Source organism: Otolemur garnettii, unplaced genomic scaffold, assembly GCF_000181295.1.
Source record: "Otolemur garnettii isolate 467f Iridium unplaced genomic scaffold, OtoGar3 scaffold00107, whole genome shotgun sequence".
In the NCBI taxonomy this organism is placed as follows: Eukaryota; Metazoa; Chordata; class Mammalia; order Primates; family Galagidae; genus Otolemur; species Otolemur garnettii.
The window spans coordinates 6,054,223-6,068,521 of record NW_003852502.1 but is presented as its reverse complement, the minus strand read 5'-3'; the positions used below and the strand labels follow the sequence as shown (position 1 = coordinate 6,068,521).

General features: G+C 42.8%; 1 protein-coding gene across 1 annotated transcript in view; it reads right to left on the bottom strand.

The window, feature by feature from the left end:
- Positions 1-13,880, bottom strand: part of COL12A1 (collagen type XII alpha 1 chain) — a 122,180-nt gene extending 108,300 nt beyond the window's left edge. Inside the window, exons 1-5 of the mRNA XM_023517274.1 lie at positions 13,608-13,880; positions 10,577-10,684; positions 3,119-3,235; positions 1,150-1,293; positions 661-720 (exon numbers count right to left, since the gene is read on the bottom strand). Of these exons, the coding sequence (XP_023373042.1) occupies positions 661-720; positions 1,150-1,293; positions 3,119-3,235; positions 10,577-10,649 (394 nt within the window). The 5' untranslated portion in view covers positions 10,650-10,684; positions 13,608-13,880. The remainder of the gene's footprint in view (positions 1-660; positions 721-1,149; positions 1,294-3,118; positions 3,236-10,576; positions 10,685-13,607) is intronic.
- Positions 13,881-14,299: the final 419 nt, after the last annotated feature.

The window sequence follows — 14,299 nt, the reverse complement described above, 5'->3', positions numbered from 1 at the left end:
GTGGCAAAATCAGAAGTCCAAGAAACCCTGTAAGGGTCCAATCCAATAAGTTCAATAATGTAGGAGAAGATGAAAGGAGACTCATAACAGACTCCATCAAATTTCTCTCATCTGATTACAAGTGCATCGATTCATCGGAAAAGTCTCACAGAGACTAGAGAGGTTTCAGCCGCCGTCAGCTAAAGCCATGTAACTATCCTGGAGATGAGCATAGCACACATACGGACTTAGAGAAGCATCTCCATGGCAGTTAAACCTCTTCAAACACTGACAGTGGGCCCGGGCGTCTCTCACGCCCGGCGCTGTATCTCTCATACGCCGTGTACTTCTCTGCACTCCCTATTTCTATCACTTTGTCTTTAAGAAATGAGTTGAGTCCAGGGACGGGGTCTGTTTTTCACCTACTGCCAAAAATTCTGCAGGAACTGTGGACATGCACAAGTCGGAAACACTTCCACTAAAAAGAATGTTTAGTAAATAGAATAAAAAAATTGGCTAGAAAGTCAAAACTTGGGCATTCTAACTGCTCAGTTATACATTATTCTTATATTACCTGGGCTACTTCCAGATAAAGCATGGAAGTTAATATGGGAACAAGATCAATCACCTGACTCCTCTGAATTCTACCAATCCCAGAGAAAATGTTAGGGGAACACTCACTCAGTATCTCGGTTTTTCCAGGTTTCTTCTCCCCCGGCTTTGTTGAACCACCTGTTTGAACTGAATCAAGACCTAAGTATTACAAAAGGAAATGAGCCCACAGATTTTCTTTCAAAAAGAATAAATATATTGTCTTTTGCCTTGGTCTTTCAAATGTATGGTCTGTGTGCAGCTGGATAGAGAACACTGCCAAATAAGCATTCCCTGGCAAATAATTTATTTTTAGCACAATTTTAGAGATTAGTTCAGAAAGACATCAATATTGTTTTCCAGCAAAGTCTAATGTTTTCAATAGGCTTCATTCATAACATTCCTGATGCTTCCACAGACCAGAGCTATAAATCAGGAATGATTTATATCCACTAACAACTAGGATCACAGAAAGAATAGTGAATGTTGATGTTAGTTAACTGCGTAATGAGAGATTAGAATCTGAAGTTGGGAAGGCCTGCCACAAAATAAAAAGTATCAATTTATATGTGGGCTTACTTGTCAGCTGGCCTATTACTGGGACACTTTCTTCTTCCTCATTATAAGAACTTAATGTCACCACATACTCTATTTCAGGTATAAGATCTGATAATAAAGTCTCAGTGGTACCAGCTGCGAGGGTAAATTCTTTAGTGGGCCCATCTGGAAACATAGAAAGAAAAAAATATGAATACAGCAATACATTTTTCACCTAGAACACAACACCGTCTACTGTAGGTCCCAGATATATTCAAAATCTGAAAAATACAACATGGACTTTTACTTCAGGGCATCCAAATATTATTTCTTTTCTTCCAAAACTAAAACTTTGAATTTTAGAAATTCAATAAGTGGACAGGTATTGCCTTTACTATTACAATCATATTTAATACTTGAGGATACAAGATTTTTCTAGATTTAAAGGTTTACCATCTTTCAAACTCAAAATCTCTCCCTGTGTTTGAAAACCAATGGTAGATAACGAAATTTTTTTGAATGAAGCAGAAAAGAATTTAGTCTTAAGTTATGCACTGGGGGAGGGCAAAAAAAGACAAATAAGTGATAAAAATAAACTCAAGGCAAACAAGCCTCGTAAGTTAAGATTTACCCACAGTGGGAAACAATTTGTGTGAGAGCAATGCGTTGTCAGTACTTAACTAGGGCTCAGGTGAATGGGTAACTGGGGACTTCTGAACTGACTTAACTGGGTACCAAACACTTTTCAAGGAACAGCATAATAAGTGTTTACTTATATATTGACAATTATAAACTTCCTTCTAGATTCTGGTAATTCTCCATTCAATCAGGATACATGGTGGTTTCTAGGAACTAAGTGTCCACTGGAATTTTTAATTATACTAAATTTTAATCAAAACATAAGTAATCAGGAAAGGTCACAGGTCCTACAGAGCCCTAGGAAATGCTCTTGGTTTAAATGTGGAACATGCAAGACCAACCAAGACCCCTGGGGCATCAAGACTCAGGGTCTCTGCTGGGTTGGGTGGTCCCAGTGCCAGTTTTGGACATGTTGCGATTCAGGGATTCCCAACATCTGAGAGCAGCAAGGGTGGCTTCTTGGCCTTCGGCTAAGATCAAGTATAAAACAGCATGGGCCCTATGCAAACCACTTTTCTGTTTTGGATCGAATGAATGAGTTAACTGAAAATATATTTGGGAATAAAAAATTTAAAAAGAAAAATTCTTGACCCTTTTTAAGTTCTCAGATCACATTTGTTTTTTAGTTCCCTGATAAATCAGTATTTAAAGTCACTGGTATTTTTAAAGGCCAAAAGTCATAGTGATAAGTTATGTTGACATCATCATCTCTGTGGTCAACCAGTGAAGACTTCTTCCTACCGTTGGCTCAAGTTATTGGAAATGGTAATTTTCTCATTCAATTTTCTCATTCAAATTTCAATTTAATTGATGGGAACTGGTTCTTCACATTTGGACAACATCATTAACACTAAATACAATGCTGGAGAACCACAGAAACAAGGTTGGTTTTGTTTAATTTCCCAAGGATTCAGCTTCATTTCGACAGAATCCACCTGGCCAACTAAATTCTTGCCTTCCATCATGGCTGATCCCAGCATGATGATTCCTAAGCACTGAAATGCACAGGACACGGGGTAAAGTGGAACAACTGCATCCTTGATACTTCAAATGTTGAGAAGATTAAGTAATTCGAGAACGATACCAAGAAATGAGAATTCTATTTTATAAGATCAACAATTACTAACAAAAAGTGTCCATTTTAATAACAACAGCTTAACACAGCAAACCTTATCAATAAAACTCAACACAACACTAAAATATACCATTGGGTACAAGGCTGAAAATTTAAAACCTGAGTCCATCAAATATCTGGTGACATTGACCAGGTCCCTCAGGCTTTCCAAATCTCATCTTTTTCATGATGAACTGGGAGGAAGGGGATAGACATCTCGATGTCTCTGTCCTAAAACCCCAAGGTCTTAAAACTTACCCGTTGTGGGGTCCACCGTTATTCGATAACCTACAATGGAATCAACCGGTCTTGCCCATGACATATGAACAGTATTTTCATCTATAATTTTAAAATTCAAGTCTGAAGGTGGGTCAACTGCAAAAGAGAGAACTGATGTTAGGGACATTTTCCAATGTCACAAAACGGTCAATTTAATTAACAAAGAATTGTGTTGAGCAAAGCTTACTAAAATTGTCTTTGCATAAATTTGTTTCCAACAAATATAAAAGATATCTTGTTGGATAAGAGTAAAATTAAAAGCTGATGAGGGATGACAAAACATCAGAGAGTATACATATTATAGAAGACAGCACAAAACACTTTTGATTCTTGAGTTGCTAGGTCATTCAAGAATGGCCAGCAAAATCAAGCTTAATAGAAACATATTCCGATACAAGTACATACAAGTACAATGAAATCACATATAATAACCACATATGCAAACAATTCACATAACAATTAAAGAAATTTCGATACATGCTGAGTGCATTTTGAACAAGCATGCCAAATCACAACCTGCTCACAATCATAGGAGTTAATTTAGAACACTGACATAATCCTTTTTTTTTTTTCATACTGTGGAAAAGAATCAATGATGTCTTTGGCTCATTCTCTGCATCCTTTCCTTTATATCGTTGTTTGATAAATCTCAATCTGCTGCAGAGATGATGAAAATATTTTCATGAAAAGGAAGAATCTTGGGAAAGTTTGTTTAAATGTATATTCATATACAGGCAAATATTGAACAATGATAATGTTAATAATTTGTAGGTCTATAGACAGTAATATTCAGAGGTTTAGAAGACTACTCTTCCGCCCGTTTACACCGACTCGCTGTACGTTCCGAGGTGTAAACCGACCCTGTCATTCCCTTTGCAGCAGGTGTACCCCATACTAGAAATGGCATTTTAGGTTAAAATGCCAGTATGGTCCTTTGCAGAACAATGGTTAATTATGAAAAGACAACATCAATGTATATTCATGGACATTTATTAAAAACTTAAAGAAACTAGTGAAGAAGGATCAGCAATCTGAAGACGTGACTGGGCATAAAAACTTGGACAAGTTGATGACAGGAATAACTGAAAAGTAGGAAGGAATAGTTTACATACAAAACCGCACAGCGTCATGCAGGTGTCAATGAGATGTCGGCTTGGTTTTAGTTTCCCACAGTAAACAAAAGCCTCCATGTACAGTAGTGATGACACAAAGACATTTCTTAAATATCTTATAATGATATTCTCTCTGCAGTGTTCAGGCCTCCTCATGCAGCACGGTACTGACTCACTGTCAGTGCATGGTCGATGCGTTAAAAACCATCCCTTCCGAAGCAGGTTGACAAGGTAAGATGACTTTCAGCCCTACTCTTCTTAAAATGCTTTAATCTGAAAGTATTCCTTGTGAGTCAGAATTTTGCATGTTTTGAGAGATTGCAATCTCCTCTGAGGTTTTTACAAAGGTCAATTAAAATATAGTAGTCGCTTGGAGACATGAGTCACAGAATTTAACTGGGGTTAAGCATTTATCTAATACTAATAGCACTTTTTAATCGAAATAAAACAAATTAAGCAAACATTTGCTTTAACAAACTGCTGTCTCCAACTCTCGAAGATTTTTTTAATGATACATAAGAACTAGAATGAATGTTACATTCTTACTATCCATACACAGGCAGTGAGATTAGACTATTAATCTACATGCAAAGTTTAATTAGTCAACATTCTTCCGTCTGTCATCAGATTTGGAGATTTAGCTGAACTCCTCACTTAGTCTGACGTGCATGCAACAGATGTTAGCAGGACAACAGGTATTAAGAATATCATTATAAAATATTGTTCCAATAGCAATGGCTCAGGACAAATTTAATGCAAAGGCAGATAGAACTGGCCTGAGCTTGCTGTGAAAAAAAAAAAATCAGTACATGGAAAAATAGTGCCACCAACCTTGGAAGGACATTGACCTGACGCAGCAGACATTAGCTTAACACTGCGGAGGGGCAGCAGCCCCTTGTTGATATCCAAATGACCAGGATCCCAGATAAACTGAAAAATTGACTGTCGGGAGAAGTCTTTAACATTTCAGAGGAGTTGAAGTTGTTCACAGAAACTCAGATGGGGTGTGCGGGAATCAAGAGGAGGACAGAATGGCCGACCGGCATGTGTATGACAGAAAGCACATTCAATTTTCTTCTTCCGGATTTGATCACACGTACAACCTTACGGCCTCATCATTCTATGTATACATGCTCATTTGTTTCATGAAAAAAATAATAATGTATCAGGTATGTGACCCACGTGAACATAAATCAAACCTTTTCTTTGACACAAAAATAATTCACAACCACCCTTATGTCATGACAGTATTCCTAAAATAATGCTGATGCTGGAATATTTCCAGTAAGAACAAGCTATGGCTCGGCGTCAGTGGTTAGGGCCAGCCACGTACATCAGGGCTGGTGGGATCTAACCCAGCCTGGGCCTGCTAAACAAACAAGTAAGAACAACAACAACAAAAAAAAAAATAGCTGGGCATTGTGGCAGCCGCCTGTAGTCCAGCTACTTGGGAGGCTGATACAAGAGAATCACTTGAGCCTAAGAGTTTGAGGTTGCTGTGAGCTATAATGCCATAGCACTCTACAGAGGGCAACAAAGTGAGACTCTGTCTCAAAAACAAAAAAAGAACTAGCTATATATGGATTATAATTATAAAAACCCATAACTGCATTGAATAAGAAGGGAAACCAAGGGAAATATAACTAAAATTATAAATTAATAATATGATAGTTGTAAAATGTACATATGTATAGTAAAGTAACTAAAATTTTAAGTATTTATAAGTCTAGTAGTTTAATTCCATATTTAGGAATAATACGCTTTATTATCAAGCACTATGCTATGAAAGCCTCATTCTGATGAGATTTTTGTTACATAAATTGGCAGGATTTAGGACATTTTAGGAATGTTAACAATAGTTACCATTTGCTGAATGTCTTTTATAACAGAGAACTAGTTATTTTATACACTGTCTTTTTCTCCCTTCTAATAACCCAGTGGTGAGCTTCATTCTATCTGTTTTACAGATGAGTCAGTGAAATTCAGAGATGTTATCACAGCTGATAGAAAACACACTTTGATCCCATGCTCTGACTACAAAGCAGAGTTTTCTGCTCTGCTAAATGTAAAAAAGAAGAAATAGTTCAGTCACAAATGAACTTTAGAAACCGGTGTTTGTATGTGGTTGCCTGTTAGTGAATCTATGCCTTCTTGTACTCTATGAAAGAACATTATGAGAACACAGGACGCCTGATCAATAATAAGTAAGTATGTGGTATTCAGATACCTCCAATTCAGGTGTACATAGAATTTGATATATTTAGCTTCACACAGCTGTTCAAATAATTTTAAAAGGGTCTGTCTTCATATATAATAAAGAAAACCTTTTTTTAATTAGGGCACCCAGAAAGAGGATCTATCCAAGGATTTACCAACCATGACGGAGATAAATGAAGGAAAGCATGGGGAGATGGGGGCGGAAAGATGGATGCTTGAGAGAGAATAGTGATGAACTAGTAAGACCTCTAGTCTGATATTTGTGATAATAGCACTGGAAAAAATAGTACCTGAATGGTAGAAACCTTTAGACGTATGATGAGTTTACTTGACACGTATTAATTTATGTTTTCTTTGCAAATTTAGTATAAATTTAATAATGCTTCCTATGATCTAAAAATTCCTTTCATTTGTGTTTACAAGATAACAAAATAACCAGTTGAAAAGTTAATATTTCAGACAAGCAACAGATTATTTTGTATACATTACAAAATGTGTTCTCTCATTAAAGGAAGCCTGGTTTAGCTACCAGCTCTAAACAAAATCAGAAGACCTGGGCCTTGTCTATGTTTAGCCCATAGACAAGGGAGTTGTTCAGCCTCTCTGGGCCTCATTTTCTCATTTGGAAAATGAGAGAATTAAGATAGATGGTCTCCATGTTCTCCTCTAGTTTGAAATTTCTCAGTTAGTCATAGGATAATAGAAATATATCTTAATTAACCTCTTAACCTAGACACAAGACAATTAAAGCTTATTAGTTTAAACTCACTGATAAATTGATACTATCTCAGTGTTCACAACATGCTGTAAACTATAAATCAGACTTTTTAAATTAAAACTCTCTTTTTTACAAAATTTATGTACATCTCAAATTCTAGATTAATTACAAAGGTGTCCAGAAGGCCAGGCACGGTGGCTTACACCTGTACTCCCAGCACTTGGGAGGCCACAGCAGGTGGATCGCCTGAGCTCACAGGTCCGAGACCAGAGTGAGCCAGAATGAGACCCCATCTCTAAAAATAGTTGGGCATTGTGGCAGGCACCTGTAGTCCCAGCTTACTCAGGAGGCTGAGGCAAGAGATTCACTTGAGGTTGCTGTAAACTATGATGCCACCGCCCTCTACCAAGGGTGACAAAGTGAGACTCTGTCTCAAAAAAAAAAAAAAAGAAAGAATGGTGTCCAAATGCTCAGGGAATACTGACCATTAACCTTTAAATGCAAAGTGTTACATTTTCTAAAAAATAATTGATGCACTGTATGCTACATTACCCCAAAATAATTCATACATCCTAGGCCATACAGAGCACTAACCAAGTTATTACGTAAGGCTGATAAAATCTATTCTGTGGCTAAAAGTTACAAATACTGAAGGCAAAAAAAAAAATTATTTTCACCTTTACTTCTATAGGAAAAAGACACCATAGCAGAGACAAGTAGGCAGAAGAAAAACAAGAGGACACAAATGGTAGCACCATAAAAAAGAAGAAAGGAAAAAGTAAATGCCAAAGACTTTTAACTAATCAAAAAAAAAAAAGTGCTGGGTTTCCAACATATAAAAAATTAAGTAAATAGAAAATAGGGAGAAAATGGTAGGAATATAAGAGTCAAGCATGAATCATGAAAGATATAAAAAAAAGGATTAACTATGTCTACTTCAGGGCCAAGATCAAAATGGCACGGTACCAAATGGGGTTGCTAGTTGAAATTCTGAATCACTCCCAACAGAAATATTTCAAAGAAATTCTGTTTCAACCCATTGTCCCCAGAAGGGCTTTGGCCACAAATTTTGTTAGCCTTTCAAAGGCTCCTGAGGCCACTTAGTTGGTAGTTAACACCAGGGCTGTGGTGTCTAACACAGAGCAACCAGCCATGGGGCCATCAAGCATTTGCAATGTAGCCAGTCTACAATAAAATGTGCTGCAAGTGTAGAAAACACCCAGGGTCAAAGACTTAGTAAAAAAAGTAAAAAAATGGTCTCACTGACAATCCTCATATTAATTAATAATATCAAATAATTGATAATGATAGTATCAAGTTAAATAAAATACAGTATCAAAATCAATTTCTTCTTTTTTTTTTTTTGCAGTTTTTGGCCTGGGCTGGGTTTGAACCCACCACCTCCCGCATATGGGGCCAGCGCCCTACTCTATTGAACCACAGGCACTGCCCCTTAAAATCAGTTTCTCCTTTGTTTTTCCTTCTTTGATGTGGCTAGCAGAAAAAAAATGAAGTTCCACGTATGGTCTGCATTTTGGCTCTCATGATATTTCTATTTGACATCACCAAACTGGAGAATAAGGCCAAAAAAATGAATCCTTTTAAAATAGAATTATTAAATACTGACTTAAAGGGATGGGGAACAAGGAAAGATACAGCTTTAAAAGGCAAGACTACCTAGTGGAAATCAACGTAAATTAAAAAGATAAAGCAGAAGAAATACAATAATAATCAGAAAAGAAGACAGTAAAATACCCTTCGGCACTGCTTTCAGAATTGATTTTTTCCACTTACATCATTTCCACCCAAATTCTTTCGCCCACAATTTTCAAAACTTTCTGATTTTCAAATAACTGTGTTCGTAATGAGCAATAAAGGGGCCGCTTCAGTGAATTATCTAAAAATATCTTGAGTAGAGCTTTCAAGAGTTCCTCAAACAAAATTCCTTCCTCACAACGACATAGAAAGGAACATGACAGCCACCCTCATCTGAATGTCACTTCACAGAGGCCGCTCTGGGAAGCCTCCACGTCCATGACCAAGGGAGGACCCAGCGAGCGTCTGGCACTTTGCTGAACGCGCCATACATTTTGGAAACACGCTGTTTTCCCTGCTTGGGGGACCTGCCGTCTGGCAGTAGAAACTCAAGGACTGTCAGAACTTGGAGAACTTCAGTGCTGTCACGAAACAGCCCCACTTTTCCCACCTCCAAAAAAGCACAAGCCTCCCCCTGGGACGTTCGCAGCTGGTGCACACAGGGGTATTTCTTTTCTCCTTTAATTTTAGTAGGGGGATTTCTTTATTCAAAAAAAATTAAGACATCTTTTGTATCATTACCCCGTTTCTCTTGCAGAATAATAAAACTAGTTTGTCAGGTCCCCAGAGATCATGGTAGGAACCGAGAAATAAGTACCCATGAGGTTAACGAGCAGAAATGGCTTGTTGGGTGAATGCTTAGATCTTAAGGCATCCAGTGCGCACACCGACAGAATCAGGTTGGAAATCTAACCAAACCCCTTCATTTTCTAGAGGGCAGGGCCACAGGGGTGGTGCTGAAGATCAATCTCCCGGCCCCCTGACCGCCTCCGTGAGAAGGCAAACCCCGGAGCACCCCAGGGGGGAGGCAGGAGGCAGCCAGGCAAGGACGCTGGAGGTGGCGCCCGGCTCCTCTGGCGCGCGCTAGCTTCCCGGGCTGCAAACCTTGGCCCAGACCCAACCTGTCTGAGCTGGGCTGGGCTGGGCCACGAGCCTTGAAGCCCCAGGAAGCAGGCGAGTACAGGAGCCATCCCGGGGCGCGCGAACACCCCGGGTCCCAGATCTCTCTCTGCGGGCCATCCCCCAGGCGGTTGGCCTGCTGGCCCATTTGTCTGCACGGTCCCCCTAGCCGACTGAGCTCCCCACAGAACACACAAACGCGCAGAGCCGGCGCTTTGGGAGTCTTTTATTTCGTGTTGTCAACCGAGGTCGCAGTCCAGAGCCAGATGGTTACCAGCCAAGGAAGCGAACGAGCGCGCCCGCGCTCCAGGGTTCCTGGTACCACCGGAGGTGTCCCGTGGGGAGAGCTGGGTACAGCCGTCGCCTACTCCCAGGAGGCTGGTCCTCTCAGAAGGCGGCAGTGAGGTGGCAGTGTGGACAGCACACCGCAGAGACAAGTTCAAGGAGGCCACACAGCACTGTACGGAATGGTTTAGGCAGAATACGAAAGGATCTGAGAGCGGAGAAACGGACAGAGCTCAGGAGAAGGAGGTTTCTCTGGAGGAGAGAAACGATCACCGGAGAAGGCACGAAGCGCAGAGAAAACAGAGCGAGCGAACAGAGGCAGGAAAGACTCATCTTTTCCTTTCTCAAATTCAGCATTATCGCTGGGGAAGGGGAGGAAAAGCCTTTTACCTTCTGCCTCAATGGAAGACAGGAGCAAGGCCGCGCCCAGGGCGGCGAGCGCTGGGGGAAGCCGGGTCCGCATGCTCGGCCTCTGAGCTCACAGCCACATGAAGGGATCTGCGGAAGAAGCAGTGACCGCATCAGAACCGGCTCTGGGCAGGCCTGGAACCAGGTTAGAACGGGAGCCTGGACCCAGTCCAGAATCTGACCATATCTGCCTTAATAACCACATGGCGGAGCCCAGCACATAATGGCCATATTGTGGAGCAGTGGAAGTGAAGTTCATCTACTTAAGTTTAATGAAGGCACTAGGAGGGAGTTCAAGTTTAAAGAGGGTCCTGTTTTCCTGGAGTCCCACTTAGCATCCCAGATGAAGGCTTTACCAGCCCCCACACGACTTCATCCTGCCCGGGCAATGGCTAATTCAGAGGTCATTTAATCCCTGACTCAACTAAATGTCTCTTCCAGCTGGGAGTTTATTTGGTGGCTTTTTCCTAGCTGCTGAACTCTTCAGGTAGCTGTACTTCAGAGGTCTCAGGGCAATTTGGAAAAGTATAATAAACCTTTTTTCTCTCTTTTTTCTTCATTTTGTTCTACCTACAAATATGCAGCTCTTTAAGGTCTGAAATGGATTGTACAGAAAGATGTAAGACCCAGCTGAAATCTGACCCTCCTGCTAACTGTGTTGTTTTCACATCTGATAAATCCTTTACCCTAGAAGGGGGGGAACAACTTTCAAATGCCTAATAAAAAGAGACAGCACAATAGAAGACGTGAAACACCCTCATCTGTTTTTCCAAGATGTTTTTTTAATAAAAATTCTCAATAAGTCTCTCTGCTTTTAACCATTTACTTATCCTGGAAGAGCTCGGATGTATGTGTGCCAGGAGAGAAAGTGTTCTATTCTGATCGCTCCTGATTCTGTAACTTGATTGTGAATTTTTTTAAAGACAAAGAGTCTTACTCATTTTTGTGGTTTCCCAGCACACAGTAGGTGCTTAACCTGTGTCTGCAGAACGGAATCTCCTAAAACAGTTTAAGTTCCAATCTAAAGACAAAAGCTAGTAGCAATGAACTAGCGACTGGAAGGCTGCCAGTGGCAAAACATAAAGGCAGAATTGACTCTGAAGCAGCATAAATTATTATAAGGCAACAGGCTAGGCCTCATGAAAAATGGAGGCGGCCAGGGGGCTGTCCTGCTTGGAAATCCAAAAGATGAAGCCCTCTTTGAGAAAAGAAACTGACAATCTCCAACCATGTCTTTCCAAATTATTGGCACCACGAATTAGGGCAGCTTTCCTCAGCCTGAGTGTAAATTACACGTTAAATGTCTGATCAGCAGGCATGCCAAATTGCCCGGAGTTCTTTTTTATGAAGCCAAGATTAAAATTTTGGCACTGTCCTGGGCATCTAAGGGCTCTAGCAATTTCTTTCTTCCTAATTAACAACTGTTGGACATTTCTAACTCTCTTGAAAGCAAGAGGTGAGACTGGCCCATTGTTCCCATCGGCTGCCCTCCACTTTGCTACGGTTACTTCCAACTCAGTTGGCAGTCGTGCTCCGGAAAAGTTAAAGGCTGATGGTCGACCCACCGAAAGCTGTGTGCAGATTCTTTCAAACAGCTGAACTCAACAGAAACCGGAGACGTGAAAGGACTTTTGACCGGGTCTAGAGCACCACCTATCGGTTCCTGACTCGTGGGCAAAATAAATCTCGCTCCGTGGTATCCGAACGCACAGCGTGAGCCAGCCAGCCAGGCGTTCAGTCCATACATGTTTTGAAATGAAAAGGTTTTCTCTCTTTTTTAATCAAAACATTCACTTGAATTCTTAGCAACATTCATTGAACATACTCAGACATAAATGTCTAAAAGTGGCCGGCGGCCCCGACGTGGCACCCAGGATTCCCTCACTTCACCCACGTGAATGAAATGAGTGAGTGAGTGAGTGTGGGGAGGGGTGCTAAAGGGACCCGACCCCTTCTGCCCCTTGGCTGGAAGAGGACAATTCCTTAACTCTCGCGTCAAATTACAAAAGAAAACTGCACACACCTACCAGGGTCCCTCCAGATCCCATGCGCATCACGCACCCCTCTCCTACCCAACGCGACCTTGACATTAGTTAGCCAAGAGGCAGCTTAGAGCTCATTTCCTTTCTTGCCCAGTCTCTCCCCAGCATTCTTTAGAAGGCTTCACAGTCCTGGTCACCGCAGAGGGTGTCCCGAGGAACCCCAAACTGGTCACCGGGGGGTTCCCTACGACGCCAAATGTGGAGTACCTGTCCTGCTCCTGTGCTCCGGGTCCGCTCCCTAAATCAGCCTGATGCCTCGGGCTTTCTGACTCTACACGGTCTAGGATTTTGAGCTGGAAACCGCCTCAGAGGTCCCACAGACCAATACATCTGGGGGAGATGGAGAGAGGACTTTCTTTCTTCAGAGAGTCGGGGAAAGCAGGCCAAGGACGCGTCCCTTAGAGCTAGCCTAAACCACCACCTCGGACGCCTTGAAAAATGGAGGAGGACGAAGCTGGAGCACTTGACCGGGAATCTGCCTCGAGATGCCACACACACTCGTGCAGCCTGGACGAGCTGCAAAGCCCTTGCTCTTCAAAGAATTCCGCACGGTGCGTCACCGACACCAAAATACCTTCCCAGCGTTTGCGCTGCACCACTGCAAGCCCGGGTAAAGCCACCGCGCGAGACAAGGGGAGAGTGGTGGCCGCAGAGCCCGGCGCGCCCTTCATTGGAATCGACAGCACCTATGGGCGAGATTCCTTCACACCCCAGGTATCGAATGGGCTCCTTTGCGCGCGCACCACTGCCCTGCATCACTGAGAAAAGCGACCTTTCCTCCGCCCTCTAAACACCGAATGAATGACAAAAGTCGCAGGGAATTTCTCTGGCACAGCGACACCATTACAAGTCCAAACGGTCCTCACCCGGGACTCTTCACGGCTCCCGGCAAAGTGTGAGTTGGAAACAAGTTTCCCTGGTTATCTTCGAGAATAATGGAGTTGGGGGAAGGAGACAGAAACCCGACTGACCTGAGGAGGCGGCAGTGACGAGGTAGCGGCGGCGGCAGCGGCTCCTGGCGACGGAGAAGCTGGCGCTCCGTGCGACCCCAGCACGCTCGGTGGCAGACGCTGCTGTCTCCAGGAGCACCTGGCGGCCGCCTGGGCGTGGGCAGCAGCGGGGAGGTCCGGGAAGAGGCGGAGGAGGATCCGGGAGGAGCTGCAGGCGCGGCGGGACGGCGGAGACTGCCCGGGACAGCAGCGGCGGGCGCGCGGGCGCGTCTGGGCCGCTCGCCTGCGCCAAGTGGGAAAGACTCCGCGCCGCGGGCTACTTAATAGAGGGCTGTTCCCAGCTCTCACTTTACTCGGTTACGAAACGCCTGAGAAGGTGGACGGCTGCCACGGGGTGATGTATGCTCCTCCGGCGGTGAAAGAGGTCTACTTTTGGGAACGTGTGCATACTTCGAGCATTCCTTCGGCGTGAGGTGGCGAGCGCAGTAGTAGCAGCGCCCCGCGGGGGGCGGGGAGTAGGGAGGGCGCTGAGCGGGGGACAGCCGCCGCCCGACTCCCTGCCAAGGGAAGCCTTGCACTCCTCCGCTTGGGGCGGGGAGCTCGGGTTTCCCCATCCGTGCGATTTCTTTAATAAATTTGTCTAAATTAAGAACAATGGAGAAGGGGGCGACTCTCGTTTTCAGAACTGCTGGGATGCTTAACCCATTCACCCC